The sequence below is a fragment of the Lepisma saccharinum genome, chromosome 27 (assembly GCF_977018435.1).
Source record: "Lepisma saccharinum chromosome 27, izLepSacc3.1, whole genome shotgun sequence".
In the NCBI taxonomy this organism is placed as follows: domain Eukaryota; kingdom Metazoa; phylum Arthropoda; class Insecta; order Zygentoma; family Lepismatidae; genus Lepisma; species Lepisma saccharinum.
In genome coordinates, this window is record NC_139255.1 from 38,572,333 (window position 1) to 38,595,945 (window position 23,613).

A 23,613-nucleotide genomic window follows, 5' to 3' on the forward strand; every position below is an offset into this window, starting at 1 on the left:
AACATAATACACCACAGAAGATGAAAATCAAATGTGTGTCAAACACTGGTATGAAAACAATGTACAGTAATTAAAAGGCAAAGTAATTTATCAAATAAATGCAGTTGTTTCCCTAGTTTTCCCCCCCCGAAGCCCCGTACTTTACAGCATGTGCTGAACAGATACCACTTCAGAATATTTATCAATAATGAAATTTGTGTATTTTTCACAATTTCACGGATATTACATGCACAGCATTTTTGCTGACTATGATTCCTGGACTCTGGAAAAGTATTGGCCCATATCGAGGATTAAATTTGAACTGGTAATTTCCAGTCCAATACTGCTGGTATGAACTGTTTTATTAATAAAAAAAATAGTAAATGAAATATATTTCAAAGCTCAAGGTGTAATACATTATATTGTACCACCACTGTGATACTGTGGGCAACACATCAATTAATCTGATTTTGCCTTCACTTGTAATCATCATCGATTGAATTAGGTTTTATTACATTGCTTTTCTGCAACTATTGGCTAATCGCAATGACCGGAATGAATTGTAATATGATGAGATGAATCAAGGGACAACCACAAACTCATATGGATGACATAACTCCTATAGAGGATTGTCCTGGCTGCAGATCCAGGCGTTAGAGGCTTTAAGTTGCAAAATGCAATCCAGGGTGTACTACATTAGGGAGATCTTGTTATCTGGGGAGTCTTCACAAAGGGTAACCTATTACTAGAGGCATGAATATTTAGTTTTGAAGAAAATATGAAATAACACATTGTAATGTTAATTTTTCATGTTTCAGAAAGGTGCGAGGTACATTTTCCTACCTTGTTTTGTCATGAAATGTTGCGAAATGAACTGCAAAATGCGAAAGAGACTTAAAAACTAAATTTTGTGTTTATTTACCGACGCAACACTTTCTGAATTTTGAATTATCCTGCAAGTTCTGCAATTCATGGAAAAATGATTAATTTTGCTGTAAATATTTGAGAAGCAAAAATGGACCCTTTATAGAGGTGCCTCTGCCTATTACACCTCTTTGTTCCCATAAAAACGGTTTTAGACTTATTTTATTAAAAAAAACCTTCTTGAATTCATTTGAGTAGTGGATAGAGCCATGGTCCTCTAGTAAGTACTAAGGGAACAATATGTTCCGTGTCAGAAGTATGTCCCATTGATATTATTAAAAAAACACTATTTGTCCCATTTTATAAATGTATAAGAAAACAGAGTCTAAATTTGCGAGACATTGCAAGCTAAAAAAAAAAAGTTAATGGACTTCTTATTAAATATATGCTTACAGGCCGAAACCCAAGTGTTAGGTAATAATCAAAATCTAATTATTGATAACAACTCGTTTGAACCAGTTTCCAAATTCAAATACTTAGGAGTAACATTAACAAATGAAAATTATATTAAAGAGGAAATAAAAAGTAGGCTCAATTCAGGAAATGCATGTTACTTCTCTCTTCATAAACTTTTGTCTTCTCGTTTAATATCTAAGAAACTAAAAGTTAAAATATACAAAACAGTAATTTTGCCTGTAGTATTATATAGATGTGAAACTTGGTCCCTTACATTGAAAGAGGAACATAAATTGAGAGTATTTGAAAATAAGATCCTTAGGAAAATCTTTGGACCTAAAAGGGATGAGGAGACAGGTGAGTGGAGAAGGTTACATAATTTAGAACTACATAATTTGTATTCATGTCCAGATATTATTAGAATAATTAAATCAAGAAGACTTAGGTGGGCAAGCCATGTGGCACGAATGGGAGAGGAAAGATGAGTTTACAGGATTCTTGTTGGGAAACCTGATGGTAAGAGACCTGTAGGAAGGCCAAGACTAAGATGGAGGGACAACGTTGAGATGGACCTAAAGGAAATCGGTAGGGATGGAAAAGAGTATATAGATCTTGCTCAAGATAGGGACAAATGGAAGGCCTGTGTTGTTGCAGCCATGAACCTTTGAGTTTAAGAAGGCTAGAGAGTTAGTTAGTTAGTGGAATTCTTAAACTAGTGTCACTGCAACACTGTGGTAAAACAGATGGACTGAGTTTCGAGTATTTCATAGCAATCAAAATGTTCAATTGTCCTGAGGAACATTCAAACAGACAGCAGTTTACTGTTTAAGTTAGCTCACGTCAGAGGTTGTATTGTTTTGTTTGTGTTCAGTTATTTGTAGAGCAGTGAATAAGCATGACCAAGAAGTGTACATGCAGTGTCAATACGAACCTGCAACAAGAATTTAAATTCCTGCATCTAGACACAAACTCAAAAGACAAATATATGTGGGGTAATTCCTCCATGGAGTTTTCTGAACGGTTGGTGAAGAATAAAGCTGTTAAGATTTGTTCTTCTGATAAATATTTCTGGCATTTCTCAACTTCAGCATAGAATTAACATCAAAGGTTAATCAGAAACACTACGTAAGCCATACCAAGCTTATAATAATTCCTTTTGACAAAGGGAGATCATATTTCATTTATTGTATACGCTGTATCATTTACGTGATCCATACTTTAATAAATAATATGTTAACAACAATAATTGTATAATTAAGCCCAACAGATTTTTCAGGAAGGAGTAAACTGACCTCTTTAAGATGTCCCAGTTTTGGGTCAACAAGAGTGTGTTGGGCCTATATGCAAAAACATCTGAACAGCAAATTACACATGCGAATCAACTTACCTCATCCGCCATGAGAGAGAGCTCCGTCAGATCTTTTGCATCGTAATCATAAAGCACTCGAGCCTTCTGTTTATTAGCCTCATTGACATCCGTGCTGTCTGGTGTTGGGGGAAGAAGGTTCTGGTAAGGAGCCCCACCTGACGTTGCCAGTGACAAGCTAAGATGTAAAAAAATGGGGACAACTTCTAAGGGCAAGTACTAAACAAATGAATGAAAACCACATTAATGGATCTTAAAACTTTCATTTTTTTTCTAAAATATTAATATATATTTTTTCCACCTCTCCTTTCAACTACATATATGTACATAGTTTATTGTCAACCCTCGGCTAGAATCTTTGCATCAGTACACATATTTAACAAGTATTTCTAATTAACAGTAAATATTTTGATTAACACCTTACTGGTGACATACAATCTACATGCCTTATTATATATATATATATATATATATATATATATATATATATATATATATATATATATATATATATATATATATATATATATATATATATATATATATATATATATATATACCAATAAATATTCATCTTTGTTACACATACTGTATCATAACAAATAAATAGCTCATATATATATATATATGCACACAATGTACTATTACAAAAGAACTATCTTGACACATTGTTCTCTATCATGTTAATACTTGTAATTCATACACTCATTGTTCTGATAAGTGCCTATTGCACGGAATACAGGCATTCACACAAGTGGGGTTAGTAAGAGGGGAAAAAACAAGAGTGGTGGCTTAACAAAAATGTAAAGAGAACAAGCAATATTACATAATGCTTTTACGAAGAGCGTGGGAGGGGCTTAAGAAATGGAAAAGGGTGACTCTACTGGTGGAGATGCAGGAGTAGAAAGATCTATCTCTTCGCTGTTGACACGTAACACCGGCCCAGGTTTAACTTCACTGAAAATAACACAAAACAGGGCAATAGAGTCAATCAGCATTACACTGGGCAGCGTTAACTATAGCAAGATCATGTTCACATGCAACGATGCGGAAATAAAGATACAAAGCTAAATTCGTGCAAAAAATCTGCACTGCACAATGAATTTAAATAACTACATAAAATAATATGGGGAGAAAACTGAGAATGTGATTAGATTTCTGATAATTAAACACACACAATTACTTGCTTCACAGTACGAGTACTTGATCTGTTTGGTAATATCAATACTGAAGCTTGATTCTTAACTATCTCTTACAAGAGGGTTGCTGCTGGCATGCTATCACACACACAAGTACATAATAATTTCCAACTGACTAAAGTTAGAGTTAGAATACTGATTGCAAAGAGTACACATGCATTCTATTTTTAATGTCGAGCTATTACAAAATCACATTTTATTATGGGCATTTAATTATATTGCATTCTTAAGCATTAATCTGGCTTGTTCTTATAAATCAAAATATTAACACATTATTTGGATGTTAACTTCTGCTTTCCTTTCAATACAATATATAGTAGGGATGGACAGATATCAAATTTTGGCCGATACTGACAACCGATATTCTACAGATTAGATACAAAATTTCAAATGGTTCACTGATCTCCTTAATAAATGTATGTTACCAGATGAATCATGCTTTTGCATTGCAAAAGCAGCTGCATATTTAAATATTCACTTTAAGCTGTTCCATCCCTAACATATGGTATCTCAAGGCAACTACAAAGCATTCACTTCAATGCACCATTATTTATAACTTACAACATAGTTGTGTGTTTAACTTGAGAAAAACAGTAGCAGCACAATTCAAAATAATATTAAGAACTTTCAGTGGTGGAAACTCTTCAATTCCCTCACACCAGGATGTCCCACCTGCTATATTCCACGCAGTATTTAAACTGGTCACCATATTGTTTCTTCTGCATACAAGTTGTTCTCCACAAAAGTAATGATCACATCTCGCAGGGTTTTTGCATATTTAGTCTGGAAATGTCCTTACATTCGTGTATCAGACCCAGGGAACAATAAGCAAAAGCCAAAAACACCACCAGTCGTCCTCCGTGGCAGTGCGGTCTGAGGTGCTGTACTTTGGACTCAGACTGCAGGACGGCATGGTTAAAGTCCACCTGGGTTCAGTCTCTGGGTTCTCGGCCTGTGTATAGGACCGGTGGCCATCCACTATCGTGAGGAAATTGGGGAGCTACGAGTGAGTAGCGTAATCCAGTTCTGAAATCTCCTATAACGGCTGGTGGTTCGACGTGCTGACCCCACGTCACCTAATTACCGGTTGAACTCCACACCTCTAGGTAGGATTGTGGTAGGCAGACTGGCAGTTGGGAGATAGGGCAAGGCACTTATGGGCTGTCGAGCCACAATTATTATTATAAAACACCAAGTACTTTGTAACCTCTGGCAGTTCTAGAAAACATTTTTTTTGTCCTCTAAAAAAGAATTTGCCTGTCACACAACTGTCATGTAGGCTTTATTTATTACAAAAGACACTGCCTTTTATTAGGACCCGTAAAACTACTTTGCACGTGGTGATAATACTGCCAATTATTCTGCTGTGTGTATGATACGCTTGACGGTGCGGGACTCGTATGATTATGAGCGAGTGAAAGTTGTCCCATGCAGGACTCTAGTGGACAGACAAATAAGCATATAGCTTCCAGAGCCTCTCTAGAAATGTGCTGGTACTGTTTTTCAAAGCAGTTAAACATGAGCTTTAAGTCACGGTGGGGGAAAAAAAATCTTATCGATAAAACACCTAAGCTGTCAAACATGGAAACACACTATTTCCTTCAATAGCACTTACCTGGAGAGTTCCCTCTGTAAGTCCTGCATTATGTGATGACATTGAGCGTAGTACCTCACTTGGGTTTCAACATACTCGTGTAAACATCTTAGATGGGTTGCATGAGAGCTGCTGATTCCTTCCAAAAGCAGCTTTGTAATTTCTGCCTGGCGATCAAACTCAGACTGTGCTACTCGTAGATCCTTCTCAGCCTAAAACAAAAAAGGCCTGAATCACAAGTTATGAAACTCAAGAGCCAAGCTACTGCACTACAAATTATGGCTTAAATGATGAGCACTGAATAAATACTCCTTGGAGTAGAAAAAAGTTCGAGACAGACCATGTTTTGTCGAAGCAAAATGAAGACAAAGCTGAACCTATGCATTTCTTAGGGACGAATCAACGTGAAATTTTTGCTCATTCCGATAAACTATATAAGCCTTGCCGATTCTATTAACCAACTGAATAGAGATAAAAATGCATATTTCCTCAAGGAATATGAATGGTACATACACGATAATTAATTCACTGAAACAAGTGACTGAAATGGATTTTGTCTTGAAAACAAAACTCGCATAGTTAAAGTTTCCCGTGGATAGCACCTTGCCATGAAGGCACATTTAAGGGATGTAGGAATTTGGCCCCAATTATTCCCAATCTCTCCCATATTGGTGGTTATGTGATCAGCACCACACTCCAGCCACCTTTAACCCCCGCATTACATATTGATTTCAGGCTAGGTGAGCCCCAGGGCCACTTTATGCGGGGACAAGGCCGGAAAAATTCTGACGTTATATCACTCAACCAGGGAATCAAACCTGGGTCTCCTGTGTGGCAGTCAGATGCCCTACCGCAGCTTCCATACTTAACATACTTATAATTAAAACATTAATAACCAAATGGCGGAATTTTGCACTAAATCACAGGCTACTCGTAGATATAGCAGTGCTATCAGTGTATATATTAGAATTTTTACTGTTAAACCAATATGGCCATATTGGCCAATACTGATGACAGAGTACCGAATATGTCCCTCTTCAGTATTTTTTCTAGCAGGCAAAAGAGCATAGGCACTGCCGACTTGTGCAGCTGCAATACACACTTCCTCTTACGTATGTCCGACACTCCACTGCACTGGCCATCTCGCAATGTTGGCAAGAGGTGGGAAAATTATGACAATACCTGTATATAACATTTACGACAACACATTTATAAAATTAGGTACAAAACATGCATTGCTAGAACTGTGCTGATATAACAAATATGTGAAGCGTGTTATATTCATTAATGATTTTGCTCAAGACAAATACTTTTGTGAAATTTCAAGAAATTTGTACTGATCTTAAGCCATCACAAATGATAACTTCTGATGTACGTAAACCTATTATGCATACGATACACAATAATAAAAGATAACATTTGTAAAATATTTAAAGCAATATTTTCAAAAGTGTATATTATGGTATGAAAGACTACATACAAGTATGCAGTAGATTTCTTTCAAAATAATGCTACAACCTAACCAAATATCCAGTAGTTGACAATGAAGTCAAAATTTAAGTCACATTAATTAAATTAAGATTCAGGCAATTTTGAAGATAACAGTTGAGCATCATGCAAGGATGATGTATGTAATAAGCACGTAAACTGCTTGTGCACCTACAATGTGGAGACAGACTGAGCTGGGATCATATTTTTCTTCTTTCTCTGCGGACATTGTAGACTGTAAAATGCACAAGTGAAGTTTTTCATGTCAAAGACAAGTCTTATTTTGTGTACCTTATCTCCCATTTTTGGCTAAGCACCATGAGGATGAAACTGACGAAGGAGCACCCACCTCCTGGTCATATTTCACCCTGGTATCTTCGGTGGATTGACCTACTATATCCTGGTATCTACTGTGAGCTGACTATTCAACATGCTCAGTCATTAAGAATTATTTTCCTGTAGTTTACGGTTATTACAAGCATAAGAAAACAGTTTTTCGTTGTGATGTTTCAGGAGAACACACGCTCCCTTCATCAGACATTTATTTTCATTTTGACAAGATATTGGTTATATATAACTGTATTATTAGTCAAAATGAAAATAAATGTCTGATGAAGGGAGTGTGTGTTCTCGTGAACAATCACAACGAAAAACTGTTTTCTTATGCCTGTAATAACCGTAAACTACAGGAAAATAATTCTACAATGCAAGCAATGCGTAAATACAAGAAAAACTATCAGTCATTAAGGCAGTCAAAACCTTGTACGGTAGCTCAGTCATTAAGGACGTCTGACTACCATGCGAGAGACCCAGGTTCGATCCCTGGCAGGGAAGAACCGGGACTTTTCCACCTGTTCAAGCAGCTCCGGCATCCACCCAGCATCGTATAAAGTGGGTACCTGGAGGAAACTCTGGGGGGGGGGGGGGTAAAGGCAGCCAGAGGCGTGGTGCTGAACACATCACCCCCACCTTCGGCTGTGATCAAGCAAGTGTGGGGTCTCCCCGATGGCGCAGTGGTAGCATCGTCGCCTTGCAGTCAAGGCACATAGTGGTTCAGATCCCACTCCAGACCCAATTAGCCATACTGTGCACAAAGTGGACTTAAAACACCAACTTAAGAAAGTGTGGGGTCTTAACTTCACACCCCCTATATGCCTCCATGGCGTGGTGCAAAGCACAGAGGAGCACTTTACCTTTTGTGATTCATAATTCCCTCCGGGGTGTCGAAGGTTTATAGTAGAAGAACAAAAACAGACAGTAAAAAGGTGCATGCCAGTAGATAAAGAATCTCGCCAAGTTTCGTACATACCTTACAGGTTTCATCTGTGCACTCCTGGTGACATGGCACACATCAATCCTAAAATCAAGTTCCTGTCACACATGTCCCAATATATCGTTTGCATTTCACAGGCAGCTGGTCTCCTTGAACTTGTACCATGCACGAATTGTCTTGTCTGTGGGTGTTTAGGTTCGATATTTCGTATGGATAGCAAATTCTAAGACCAAGAATGCTTTGTGTTCACCAGGTGCAAGTCATGTTTGCATTAACAGCAATATAATGCCACCTAGCAACTAAATCTACAATTACGTGATGGAACCTATTACGAGTGAAAACTTTGAGAAATTCTTCATGTACTGATATGCACCTATTCGCTTATAAACAATCGAAACCCTGGAGGGAATTATGAATCACCCTGTATTGTAAAAATATATTATGAAAATCATTCAATTTTGTATGAGGAAAAGCCCCTTGAAATTTAATAAAAATCTAATATTTAAACAAAATAATATCATTTTACTGTAATAGAACTAACATAAATGTTACACATTTATTTCCTGACTCACTATGAGTGTCATGGAATAATAACAATTAAGAACCACTAGTGTGTGTGTGTGTAGTCAAACAAGGCAAGTACATGCAGTCTACAATACTACATGCCTCATGCTGTGAACACATCCAATCTACATATATAATGTAATGTTTATATTCATGTAGTTTTATTCAATATTCTTCTCAGTGACTGATGGTAAAATATACACACATATTGTGAATAATGTAAGAAGTTATTGAATAATTACAGTTTTTCTGTTGTACCACTTGTAAATGTAAGTTCTATAACTTCCTGAAAAGTTATGTGAAAAATGCACTCGACCAGGTACACACATTTACCACAAGACTTATCACTTGAAATATAAACCTGTTTCTTTACTGTTAGCAAACAGCAAGGGTGTCCCACATTGAGATCACCGGTTCACATGCACATCGAGACATTTAAAACACACATGCAATATTTCTGCACAATATGGGCATACCTGTTCAAGCAAGACTTCAGGGCTTACTCCCTCCTTCTGTTACAGATAGCAACAAAACAGAGAACATGTTTAGAATGTTTACACACTGCCTAGATTAAACTTTTAGTATGTGATGTTACAATTCAAAATTCAATTATCTTATACACACAGGTAACTAATGAAGGAGGAAAATACATTCCAGATACAAATATTTTCTTCATGGGGAAGTTAATATGAGAGTCATTCTAGGGAATTCAGAAATCCAATTCTACATTTGGGAATGGAAAATGGAAAAGGTGGTTCGAGTAATTTTTCAACAAGTTTTCTAACAGCTTTTGATTGTTTGGGCATTCATTTAATATGTACCCTGCATGTATTTACCGGTAATAATTAAGGTTTCATACAATATAGTGTGATTTTAAAACCAAATTCTCACTTTTATTATTCAGAATGAAATTTAATATTAAACCTAATCAAACATAGTGGGAAAGGTAAAAACTGTTTTCAAATTTTTAAAAAGCAGTTTAGTAGTAACAAAATGTGAAATAACCTATCTGCATTTTAGGCCCAAGATACAATTTAGTATTGTCAACATTTTTATTGCATTTCTCCACATTTTCTCTCTGCTGTTGTTCCCACATTTTTCTTCTTTAATTAAAGCTCACTACTATACAAAACTTCACTACAGCCAAAACTGACATGAATAGTTTGCCCATAAAACAAATTTTATATTAATTAAAGACAGTAATAACGAAGTCTGAAAATTGGTTGGCTAAATTAGAGAAGCAGGCATTTCTAAGATTTCATATTTGGTATGCGTATCATGATAAATTTTGAACAATTGAACTTAATCTCATTCTGTTCATAAAATTTTTAAAAACTGCCATTCTAATAAATAGGATGCGACCTTTCAAGACTCAACCGGACCTTTGGAATTTTCCTCTTCTGAAAAACTGCTTACACATTCCAAAATCTGAAAAATTACATATTCTTAGAATTCTTTCTAGACAATTCACATGAATCTTCATGTGGTTAGCTTTTGTTGTTTTCTAGATACAGTAGAACGTAGTTTATCCGCACACTCAAAAAAGCGATTGTTTTGATTATTTTTCTGCATAAATAACATAGTACAGGTACAGTACTGTAATTTAGGCATGTACTGTACATATATTACGAGTGTTCTCATGTCTTTTGTTTTCGTGTACTGTGTACTGTATGTATAAAATAAACCTGTCTACCTGCTTTTCTTTGTTAAATAAACATATGTTTGATTATCCACAAAACCTTCAGTTCCAATAATGCAGATACATGACGTTCTACTGTATTATATAGTTTAATAGACTTACATAGTCAGGAAACTATTGAGAATATCTAGGCAACAGAGAAAGCAAACTACACAAAGAGACACGTGAATTCTAAGAATATGTAATTTTTCAGATTGTGAAATATCATGGCGGTTTGTCGAAGAGGTAAATTCTAGAACAGCTGGCCTGGCACTGGGTAAAGGTGCAGCAGAGTCTTCAGTATATAATGATTCACTTATGGAAGCTTACAGAAATTATTAAAAAGCAAGACATGTACTCCAAAAAGTGCCTGTAGACTCTAGACTTACTGTTACAGAGATATAAATGTGTGAATGAACGAATGTTTTATTTTACTTCACGTTTCTACCATTTTTGGCAAATTATGAATATAAGTATGAATGATGAGAAGATAAAGGGACAAACACAGATGGACAGCACACAAAACAAGTCTGTTTAGAGGATTATATTGGCCACGGGTCCAAAAGCCAGAGCCTCGTTAGTCTGCAAAATTCAGTCCAGGATGTATTATGTGAAGTGAGGTTGACATTTTGGTGTTTTGAGACCGGGGTCACGTCACCCCTTACACTCCAAATATAAATGTGTGTGTAAAGATCTGTAAAAATGAAAAATACTATCTACCATGGTGGCAATATGGCCACCATTTCTATGCAATACATGATAAAATCAGTTTCCAATGTAGATAGGAGCAATCACACAAAAATCACAAGTTTTTTAATGTTTAAAATGTACCAATTGTATTTCTACGGTAACTACAGCCTATATTAATGAAACAAATTTTAAAAAAACAACATGTTACTACAGTAAACCCTCATTAACACGAATTCCAAGGGACCGAAAAATCAAGAGTTCATGTTAAAAAAAAATCGTGCTAACCGGGGACTCAATTTTATTTCTACTTCCTCTACGATTTTCAGTTTTCTTTGCAGGTCTATGCCGGTCTTCTTCCTCTTGGCCATGACTCCCATCTTACTGTTTGCAACTTTATGTTTATCATACGTTTTAAAGAATAGAAAAACACATCTGAACACACAACTGAATTTGTTGGTTAAATATGTATAAGCTCATTCTTTACACGATGGTAGAGCAATTGCACCCAAGTTTTAATCTTGATATTACTCGTACTGGCTATGTTTTAAAGAATAGAAAAACACATTTGAACACATTGTTGATCTGAATTTGTTCGTTACAATACTGTATAAGTTGACTGTTGACAAGATGACAGAGATTGTTGAGCGATTTCTTACAGACAAAGTAACAGAAGAAAATTATGAAAAACAAAGTTTGTGTTAAATGAGATCTAATGACGCAATGGACTAAGAAACAGTTCGTAATTCGTGGTAAACGAAATTCACGTTAACCAATAAAACTTTCTATAAGATATAATACATTGCTGCCGGGACCAACATTTTGTTCATGTTAACCAACGGTTCGTCTTAAGTGCATTTGTGTTAACGAGGGTTTACTGTATTTGCCAAGAATATATCACCATCAACCAAAATCTCAAACTCACAAGACTTACATTTTGCTGCCCTTGCATACTTCTGGCCTTCCTCAAACGATTCTTACATGCATCTAGGTCTAACCTAGAATAAACAGAAATATCACAAATCAAAAAAACATTGAAAATGGAAACAACCCTTTTGATGTAGTAAAAATAGTCATTACAAAAATACTAGACAAATTATGATAATTAGCCCACCATCCCCCATTTCTGCATAGATGATCATTACTTATCAGAGTTCCCACACACCAGGAAATCTCAAGCAATTTGAAAAATGCTAAAATCTCTCGGAAATCCGTCTAACTGATCCCAATGAAATAATGTGAATGGACTAGAATATACCTTGCCTGTTGATAATAATAATTTCAACCAATAAGTACTAATAATTTAGATCTTTGGTAACTTTCTTTACACAAGCTACTTTGAAGATATCACATTTAGATGTAGTTTGGAAAAAGTGTTTTTAACTCCCACAAAAACCTGTAACCTTAGTCCTTAATTATATGCACAGATGTATCATTTTGTTCTTGAATTAGTTTTGTTATTGCTATCAGAAAGTGAACTCAATGCAATTGCTAATACTGATAACTGATGTTCTACTGATATAATATGAAGTTGTGAATGTTCCATGAAGACCATGAATGGTTCATTCACCCCATTAATCAATGTATGTATGTAACTCTGTGATTGAAATGGATTTTACCTTTGAAAAACAAACTGTGTATTTAAACATTTACTTTACAAAACCATGACAAATGAGATCAGTTCGAATATGAATTGTTTTTATTCATAAAAAAAATAAAATGGTGGAATATTACAGCAAATTCAGGTTATTTATAAATATATGTGATTGGTAATATTATCAATACTCTGATCTGCACATATCTGAAAACACATGGAGAGTATTCAGCTAAACAACTGATTAATCTGACCCATCTCTAATAATAATAAAGAAGGTGAGGATGGTGTGACTATGAGGGAAAATGGAGAAGGCAAGTGTAAAATACAGCGTGTCCATAAATATACTGTCATACTTTAAAGTGGTATTACGTAGCTTTGGAAATCGTATTTAAATGAAATTGGTGACATTTGAAAGAAAAACTCAAATATTTTATTTTACAACTCATAGACATTGAATGTGGTCCCCACGAGTGGCCCTGCAGACATCAGGCGATATTCCCATTCATGCCACACACGCTCCAACATATCCACAGGGATGGACTGGATTGCAGAAGTGATGCGAATTTGCAGTTCTTGCAGGTTTTGAGGCAATGGGGTACATAGACACAATCTTTTATGCAACCCCATAAAAACACCAACTACGTTCTTGTGGGGTCGCCATAACCACTTCAATCCGCACGCTGAACCTTCACCAAACTCTGCGTGGAATGATAAAACACACCAACACGTTCACCAAACTCTGCGTGTAATGATATTCTAAAACACACCAACTACGTTCTTAAATCTTCTGTAATAACAACACAATTTTAAAGGAAAACATGTAAGCTGCATTTGATCTCGTTCATTGTCGTCCATTGCTGATATTGGTGTCCATTGTTGACATGCACAAAAATATTTGAGTTTTTCTTTCAAATGTCACCAATTTCATTTAAATACGATTATCCAAAGCGACGTAATAGCACTTTAAAGTATGACAGCATATTTATGGACACTGTGTATATTTAAAATAGTATTGCACTATGTATTGATAACTATGGGGAAAAAATGAGGATTACGGAAAACTCAGGAAAAATACATTTAGAGATCATGTGGGAACCCTGATTGTTGAGAAGAAGCATCTGCCAAACTGGACGTACTTGAAAAAATCAGGCCCATTACAGTGAAATGACTGGCAGGACGTGTGTAAAGTGCATGAAATTTGTCCAATGTTTTTAATAGTTAAATACAATGCTCACTCCCTTTATAACGACTTTGTCAGTATAATTCAAACTCAGTATCAGCACAATAGGTAGCTATGGTGCTATATTGAAAAGGAAATTTAAATTTACATATATTGATAACTTTATAATTATTATATTGATAAAAAATTTAAAAAAACTAGAAACAACAAAAATTACAATAGCATCAAATTATGCACATGTTTACAAGAACATTTATAAGATATCAATGCTATACATAAAAAAATATATATATCTTTGTTATCTCCTTCCAGGATAAAGCAAGTCTTTGTATCTACAATTCTGAGCTTCAGTTTTCGAAATTCATCATCTGATCAAATCACCTCCAAACGTAGAACATATAAGTGTCACTCTATGCGACCTTCCTCAAAGCACTCATTTCAGGAACTGTAACGTTTACAAGCCTGCCCGTTAAGGAAGATGAAAACAGATACCTATTCACTGCTTCCAATTCAACATGGCATCTCTTATACATATCAGTGTCATTCCACAACTTTCGAATCTTTATAAGATTATATCATATTCAAAGTTCATTCGAGTCATAAAAGGCTTCTATATAACTTAAACATCCAAGTTATTATAACATTGCCCAGTTTAATGCTTTAAAAGCAACAATTATTGTACAAATATATCACCATACCCTATTGCTAAATCTGTCCTTATCTTTTTTCCATCCTGAGATCCTTTTAAAGTCACAGACCACTAGTATTAGAGCAACTAGTTCAAGCCAGATTTTTTAGTATGAGTTATCTTCAATTGTTCTTGTTTTATATTTTTGTCCATAACTGCTTAACACCTTGAATGTTTGTTTAGTAAATGTACATATTTGCTCTGTTACAGCTATTTTACTATGTATATCACAATATACTTATCTAATGATTACAATTACCATTTTTTGAATGTTTATACAAAATACAAAGTATGACATCATATTATACATTGAACAATTTTAAAGAGTTGACCTTTGTATATAAACCTTGATGCCAATGCAAATGTACATAATTTCAATAAATTTAATTATAAATTTGAAAGTATCATATCTTTCTTGTCAGAAAGAACACATATGATTTAAAATATTTGTTTTTCATTTTGTCAGTCAAAAATAACTGTTATGAATATGAATTCAGAATATTTCACAATTTGATAATTTTGTCATGATATACAAATTGGCTTTTTTAAACATGATATTTAATGGAATAGGTTTAAGTAGTAATTTCAGACATTTAATTGTATTATTTGAATAAAATTTTGAGCAATCTTATGACTAAATTATTATAAATATTGCACAAATGTGGAACTTTGGACTTAGCCTAACCATTTTCAAATGTAGTTATGACAATGTATTATATTTATTGTCATACCTTAGGAACTAACATTTTATCCTGCAACATGAACATGTAGTACTACAACTTTCACCTCCTGGTTTGTCATCTCTGAAGAAGCCAAGTGAGTGGTAAAGAATATGTATTGGAAGCATTTGAATGCAAAGAAACTTGGTACAAGGCTATATATACAATGGTGAAGCAATGTGGCTCTGATGCACAGTCAACATCCTTGGAAAAGCTACGTGTGAGACCACTGTCTTCCAAATGGTCATTCACCTTCATGACGTACATATTGAACTCTACTGTACTGACAAAAATAAGTCTTACATCTCCCTGAAATGTTTATTTTTTTAAAAAAATTACTAGGTAGCAGAAGCTCTTAAAAATTACAAACAAAAAACACATTTCAACATTACCTCTTATTTTCCAACAGTTTCCTCTCCTTAATAATTGTTTTCATCTCGCCTTCTAAGAATTTCCTAAGTGGCTGGACGTAACAGTTCACGGCGGTTCCAATAAAGTCACGATCCGCAGCACCTAGCCTCTGTTCGCTCTGGCCAACCTTGATCAATGCACTACCTAAGTACAAGAAAATAAACAGAATTAATCAATGGAATTACACTCAAACATAGACATGGAACTATATTTTCCATTATTAAAAAATAAAGGTTGAAACTTGACCTGAGACGATACCAATTGGCATGCATACAATGGATTCTCAATTTTACACTTTTCACTGGAGATTAAGGTGACAAATCTTAAAATGTGGGAAAATGTAAAAACCCACAAACATAAAATTGAGGTTCACTGTAGTTAGCTTTTGGTGCTTAAATGTTTGAAGTACACTTTCCAACCATATTTTGTTTAGAAATTAAATTAATTAAAATTCAAAATTCATATTAAACTCAAAATCTTGAGTTTATTTACTGTCATGTTTTCCGGTAACTGAAGGATCCCTTGTGTTATGCAAAATCCCGGAACAGTCTCCAGAAAAATGTGTGATTGGAAATTGGAGTATTTAAAGAGGAAAAGCTATACAAGCAATCAAATCTACAAATATTTTAAAACAAACCCTTCTACATTGATCCAGAAAGTGAAATGTTTTTGACATACAACAATTTAGTTTGAGAAAAAAGTTCTCAATTATTTCTCATAAGAAAAGGAGAGAAATTTTCTGGGACTACATTTGAGAAATATTTCTTAAAACTTTTAGTTTGCGAAGGACGAAAAAAAAAATATTGTTCCGAACAACACTTCCAGCGTATAGATGCCATGTCACTGAAAATGATGCAGTTTTAATTAACAGTGTTAAAAGGAATCCCACATTTATAAAGTAATTTCCTTATATCATGTGTGAAACTATGAATATTTATAAACAAAACTCTTGTAGATCTATATGGTCTATCTCCAATGGAATCCACACATATACTGACAATTATAAATTATTTTGAACTACCTTAAAGTTTCTAGTCTACCACATAAAGAAGTTACAAACACAAGAAGTACATTTTTAATAATAAGTGTAACAAAATGCTTTTGGTTATGCATGAAATCCATGAAGATTAACGCATTTTTACTAAAAGCAAATCATCTTCATACATAAGGGATAAATATTTATTCATATCTTCTCTACCAGTAATTGTAACGTGACCATTAACAGTTTATAGAATCCAAACCAATGGGGGGTTCTCTGGGAATGTAACTTGGGACTCATACATAAATAAGAAAATAAGATAGGTCATGATTCTCAGCTACTTAGAAATTCAAGTTCATTTGATTAAACTTTGAACACAATTAAGAAGCTAATAGTAATTACAAAACAAAAGCACCTGATACATACCGTATGCTGTCCCTGGGCCAAATTCATTTCCAGCATCTATCATATCCAACCCCAAGTATTCTAGGTTGCTTAACCTACTTGGTCTCTTCTTCTCAATTTTGTCGAACAGGAAGTCTTCAACCCGGTTCCCTACAATGATACAAGCACATCTTTTAGTAGTGAAATCCTTTAAATGGGCCTAAACAAGCCTCCTTCAATAGGCTGCATAAATAAACCTGGGTCATTCCACATGGAATCACCAAATTGAAAGACAAAAAGTTGCTTCATAGTCTCGTATTTGCTTCCAATTTTCTTATTGGTAGATACTTGGTCCAACATGACAAGTACGTAATATTAGACTTGTCCAACAATATGTTGAAAGTTACAAATTTTTGAAAATTTGAAGATTATCAAATTGAGTGGACGAACAAACACACCATATGACACACGTGTCATATCACGGAAACTATATGGAATATTGTGATGGCTTAGGTATAGTTGGAGAAGAAAGGGACAGTCCTAACAGAAAATAACTATGTTACCACTATTACTTGCTCATAAAGTAGAAAAATCTAGGGTATAATTTAACAATACAGGGAATTTCTCCAATTTGTTTGAAATTTCGGATACTTACTAATTTGGGTCTCCTAATCACGAATCTGCACTTAAAATTTGGCGCTTACGTATAGAAATTCCTGAATTATGGCTAGCCCCACGGACCATTGGCGCTAGCCCCACGAACCATTGGCGCGTGGTTAGGTTAGGTAACAGTTAAATTTTAGGGTCGTAGTAATATCAGGAATATATATATTTCGTTCTTTAAGTATTGGAAACTGAAAATCTTGCGATAAATAATGAGCAATTGTGCATTGTTGGTTGCGATGACTGACCCTCTTATTTTGCAAGTTTGACACGTGAGCGCGAAATTTTAACTTCAGATTCGTGATTAGGAGCCCTAATTTAGTGAGTATGCCAAGTCTCAAACAAAATGGAGAAATTCCCGGTATTGTAAAATCGCTCCAAATCTAGACATAAATAAAGTAATATGTTGTGATGAAAAAGACACTTCACTACTGGTAATTGCTTGATAGTGGTTCCCAGGGTTTTACCGCAATCAAAATTGTTACACAGCATAATCAATACATGTCCAACATAATATTACAAAATCAGAAATGTAATATTGTTCATAATAAAAATATCACAGGTTTCAGTATTCAATGTACGAACCAATCTTCCACTGGCACACAGTTATATTTTTGACAAATTACCACTAATATTAATTACTACACAATATTGTTAGAAATGTTGAATACATAGGAGAAGCATTACTATGATGTGTGTCCACTTTTAGCTGACAGAAATTGTACTAAAATTAGAGATTTTATCCAGAATGCATATGGGTCAATCCATACCGAATGGTATAGCACTGGTTGTTTGACCATTTTTAAAATTTTCAATATTTTTCTTGTTCTAACCCGTATGCAAGGGTAGTTCAAAGCAGCATTATTTTTTCTAATACTTGACTGTTTAAAAATGGTGGCAATTTTTTGTTTCATGACTTCGGAAATTTTGGCCTTTGCAGACAGTTGCGATAATTATGATAACTCTGCTAAAAAATGATAGAAAGCTGTGGTAAAAAGCATTGTTTCCAGTCCATTTTAAGCTTTATTTCATGTTCTATATCTTCTTTCACCATCTTTAATGAAAATGTCTGAAATTTAGGCCCAAAACTGATAGTCTATTTTGAAGAAAAATCAAAGATCAGGATTTTTTTAAAGCAAGTACTGGTAAACTAAACTTTTTCTCATGTTAGGGAACAAAAATTTGCAAATTATGCGAGAAAATGCATTTAAAATTCATGGAACTACTGGAAAGGAGGGAAAAAGTTCAAAAATAAAAAATGCAATATTGAAAGATGACCAAAAAAACACAAAGGCTGGAAAACTGAAAAAACAATAAAAAAAACAATGTTTTCTAGTTCTAACTGAAGTGAAACTGACTTATCATGTTTAGCATTGTCTTCAAAGCCCAGAAAAATAATATGACTTGGCATCAACTTCCTAGCCCTAATTATTACAATTATCATTCACAAATAGAAAAAAGTTCAAAATGTGTTTCAAGAGTTTTAATTTCAGCTACAAAACATTACCGTATACATGAAAGTGGCAGATATTGGCACTAGAGAAATACAATGGGTGAGATTGTATTTTAAAAAATATAATTGAAAACAATTAAATGCTGCCACTTTTTATACATATTTAAGTTGTTCAGAATTTGTCAGTTCATTGCAATAAAAATATTACACGTTTATTCAAAAACAAGTTGACAAATGATGACCTCTTACTTAAAATCCTTATTGTATGACTTCAAAATGCCCTTTTGAATATTTCAAACGTTCATTACAAAATGTCGGTCTGGCTTTTCAAACAGAGTTGACAATTATGCAAGAGCCATGCAGACAGCTGCACATAAAACATGTAAACAATAATTTTTATCAGCTTACATATGTTAATTCTCAAAAGCGGAAACCTAATGCGATAAGATAGGATTGTTGCCTGCTGTCAAAATCGTGTAGTGGAGAAAGCAGGTTGTAATACTCTAAATGAAAATGTACAAGTATACACAGAACACACTGACCACTAACACAAAAACTGTACAAAAAGAACTACTTGAATGAGACAAAAAAAAATATAAAAAAAATCAAGGATTAAATGGTAACTGTTCAGATTGTTTTATGATTTCTCCTAGAACAAAGCATTGTCACACGAAATTTGAACCTTCTTTAAAGTAATGAGTGCTGTTTGTAAAAAAATTAGTTATGTTGAACAAAACAACTTGAAAATTACCTTACACACTTCTCATGGACAAGATATTCTCCGTCGACTAGCGACAGTAAATATCGTAGAAGCTTTGGAATGAATGTAGAAGTAAATCGGAACATTAGTAGAATGCATTTAGGGACTTTATTTTAATGCTAAGCGAACCAAACCTAACCTGCCTCACCTAACCACAATAGCATATATTGAACATAATATTAAGTGATCGCCAAAACTACACAGTATGTGTTAACAGACATAAATCGAAATTGAACCATGTAAAAATTTCATTCATAGCATGATGAAATCGCAATAAAACAAAAGGAACTTGGGCCAATTAAACTATGAAATGGGAATAGCATGTGCATTAAGCTCGCTCATTGGCACTGTTGACCAATTGCAAGCATGCAAATTAACAAGACTAAATGTTGTCTAGTTTCGAATGCCACTAGTGATACATTATAAGTAACATCAGATTAGAAAAATTGGTACTATTATAGTATAAGGGAAACACCTATAAATCATATTTTTTACATTGCTAACGTACTATTTTGGAATGCGGAACATTTCCTAAGGTGAAATAATTCATTTCTAACTAAGATAATGTCTATTTCTTACATTTACGAGTACTTACTGTTACTTGTTATTTCGATTCTGTAACACATTATGGCGGGCGATAGCGTACTGGTTCAGGGCATGTTGTGCGAGTTTTGTCGATTTATGCAGTGTTGCAACCTCGTTCACCGGAAAATACCTACTTTCGTGCCCGGATTTGAAATTATGCTAATACATCGCAAACCATTGATGTTAGCCTCACAAACCATTGACGTTAGCCCCAAAAACCATTTTCCGTAAGGTTAGGTTAGGCAAGCATAGTTAAAAAAATAAAAATACTCGACACGTCATGTTCTAGTGAAAACACGACGAGGCTGAAACACTGACTATGGGGTTGCGTCATCTTAACACACGGAACATTGTACTCTCGTGCAGAAATCAAATCGCGGCAGCACAAACAGCATGTTGGACAGATTTTCGCAGAAAAGGACTGGTTTTCGCAGAAAAGGACTGGTTTTCGCATTAAAATGGATCAAAACTAGATTCACGAACTTCCACAACGCTACAGAAAATGATTTCCGCAAGTAATTTATCCTGTAAATTTTGAAGAAATCCATTTCCCTTATACTATAATGTTACCGAAAAATTATCTTCATACAAATAAAACCTCAAATACTCAAGTCTCATTTCTAAATATAAATACCACAAGGGGAATAGTTGACGTAGTTTTGCCAAAACACCTTGAAATTCCGTAAGTATTGTACACAGGGTCTTAAAAAAATTTTCAGGGACTGCATAGCTGAAGAATTTTATACCACTGACCTGGATTTGGTGTTAATACAGCCTCCGTGTTCCTCAGGATTTTTTCCGTCCATAGCTTTGTTGTGTCTGAACGTTCTGCCAAGTTTTCGAAATGCGCATCTAGTTCTGTTTTCTCTGAAGTGCCAAGTTTTTCCTCTGTGAACTGTAAAAAATGAACAAGAGATGTAGACTAATTTTTTAAGAAAGGAGAAAAACCATGAATTACAGTAGTCTATATAGTATTTCAGACCGCCAATTTTTAACTGCAGATTCGTGATTACGAGGCCAAAATTAGTGAGTATGACGAATTTGAAAGTAATCCGAGATACTTCCAGTATTGTCAATTTATACTGTATTTTCAAGCCTAGAAAACGGGTACTAGCGATGCTAATGATATCTGTGTTGAGGAATGTTAAATTAGACAGCTTTCAAACAGAACTAGATACTGAAACTTCTGTTCATGCAGGAATAGAAATCATAAGAAGTTACGCCTCCGTTCCTAGGTTCAATTTTGGTCAATAGCCATTCTAGTGTTGCATCATACTGCTGTTATTTATTCCCCAGACACCTATAACTCCTTTGTTTTGTCAATTTTTGACATTTGTACTTACCTATCTGCTTCGCGGAACATTTTGTAAGGTGTATTCACGTTTTCTTGATCAAAGTAACTGCAATTTTTCACATAATTTTAACTATGTTTGCCTAACCTAACCACACGTCAATGGTTCGCAATTATTTTGCAATTTCTAGATCCTGATACTACCACGACACGAAATTTTAACTATGTTTGCCTAACCTAATCGAAACTAAACTAACCACACGTCAATGGTTCGTGGATCGGAGAATTAATTTTCAACAAAGAACATGAATTTCCACTATGAAACATTCCCACATCACACAAAACACCTTCCAGATGTTAGACAATGCTACAGGAACTTATTACCGTAAGTAGTTTCTTCTGTAAAAATGAAGAAATCTGTCCGGGGAATATCAGATTAGGGCATGAGTTTACAATACCGGACTACTCTCCTATTACTATAAAATTTTGCCTACTTACAAATTTCGGTGTCCTGATGACGTATCTGGGTAACAGTAGTATAAGCCGGAGACTGATTTCTTAAAATTTACAGGAGAAAAGACGAGAAAGTACTTACGGAATTGCGTTCTTGGGGACTTTCTGAAGCCGGAGAAATTGTTTTTTAGAATCGTGCAACATATTTTGCCTGTAAATAAGGTATTTTTCGTCAATCATGCATCTCCGTTGTACTATAGCTCGTGCCGCCGTTACCGTCGACTACGTGAATCAAATGTTCCGTGCATTCGGTTATGTAACCCCCTCACAGTGTAGCAACCACGCGGAAGTTTGACAAGATGACGTGTGAGCAGGTTTTTTTTTTTTCCAATGTAAGGTAAGACTCTAGTTTACGTCCTTTTCCTAAGGAATACGTGTCATATATCGTTGGAAAGCTTATTTTATAAGGAATTCAACAACGTAAATCCCAAAGCGAGCAAAAATTTCCTGAAGGAGTAAATCGAGAAAAACCGATGTCCGGATATGCGCAATTGAACGTACTGAGTATTTTTTTAGATGATGAAGCACATATTTAGGGGTGAAATGAGTGCTAATGGAACCTAACCTAACAGGCCTAACCTAACCTCGACCCCGTGAATGGATAGTGGGGCTATCGTGAACAGAAAGTGTAAAAAGAAAAAGGTACTTACCCGAAGAGATGCGCAATTGAACGTACTGAGGATTTTTTTTAGATGATGAAGCACATATTTATAGGTGAAATGAGTGCTAATGGAACCTAACCTAACAGGCCTAACCTAACCTCGTAGGCATACCTCGACCCTGTGAATGGATAGTGGAGCTATCGTGAACAGAAAGTGTAAAAAGAAAAAGGTACTTACCCGAAGAGATGCCGGGTGCCGCACCACGAACGCAAAGAAGCAATCACCATGCAGATAAGGATGTAAAGTAGAGTCTAGCCTCAATTTTCGCTTCAAAACCTTTCATGAATAGTTTGTGCGGCATTTATCGGTTCATAAGTTTGGAAACACTGCACATCAGCTGACGATACTGCATATCAGCTGACGATAGACAACGTGAGTCAAAATTTGCCCGCCGAATTAGCAACGACCAATAAATGATTATAATGTTAAAAATAACGCTTTTTTCATGGAAAAAAAGTGATCCCCAGCTTGAAAAATCTTCCGCTATGCATATGAGGTAAGTAGCAATGATTTTTATTTGAAAACAAACGAGTTTAATGTGTCTCCGGCTTATACTACTGTTACCCGTATCTGTAGTTCA

At 34.9% G+C, this 23,613-nt stretch overlaps 1 protein-coding gene across 3 annotated transcripts in view; it reads right to left on the reverse strand.

The window, feature by feature from the left end:
* EndoB (SH3 domain containing GRB2 like, endophilin-B) overlaps positions 1-23,613 on the reverse strand; it is a 41,962-nt gene that overhangs the window by 17,028 nt on the left and 1,321 nt on the right. The window contains exons 2-8 of one of the 3 annotated variants that reach the window (XM_083113298.1): positions 21,321-21,462; positions 17,149-17,277; positions 15,725-15,887; positions 12,083-12,146; positions 9,260-9,295; positions 5,480-5,670; positions 2,687-2,843 (exon numbers count right to left, since the gene is read on the reverse strand). In XM_083113298.1, coding sequence (XP_082969424.1) covers positions 2,687-2,843; positions 5,480-5,670; positions 9,260-9,295; positions 12,083-12,146; positions 15,725-15,887; positions 17,149-17,277; positions 21,321-21,462 — 882 coding nt within the window. Of the gene's footprint in view, positions 1-2,686; positions 2,844-3,223; positions 3,623-5,479; positions 5,671-9,259; positions 9,296-12,082; positions 12,147-15,724; positions 15,888-17,148; positions 17,278-21,320; positions 21,463-23,613 lie in introns of those variants that run through there. The other 2 variants (XM_083113300.1, XM_083113299.1) reach the window with 2 other exon arrangements.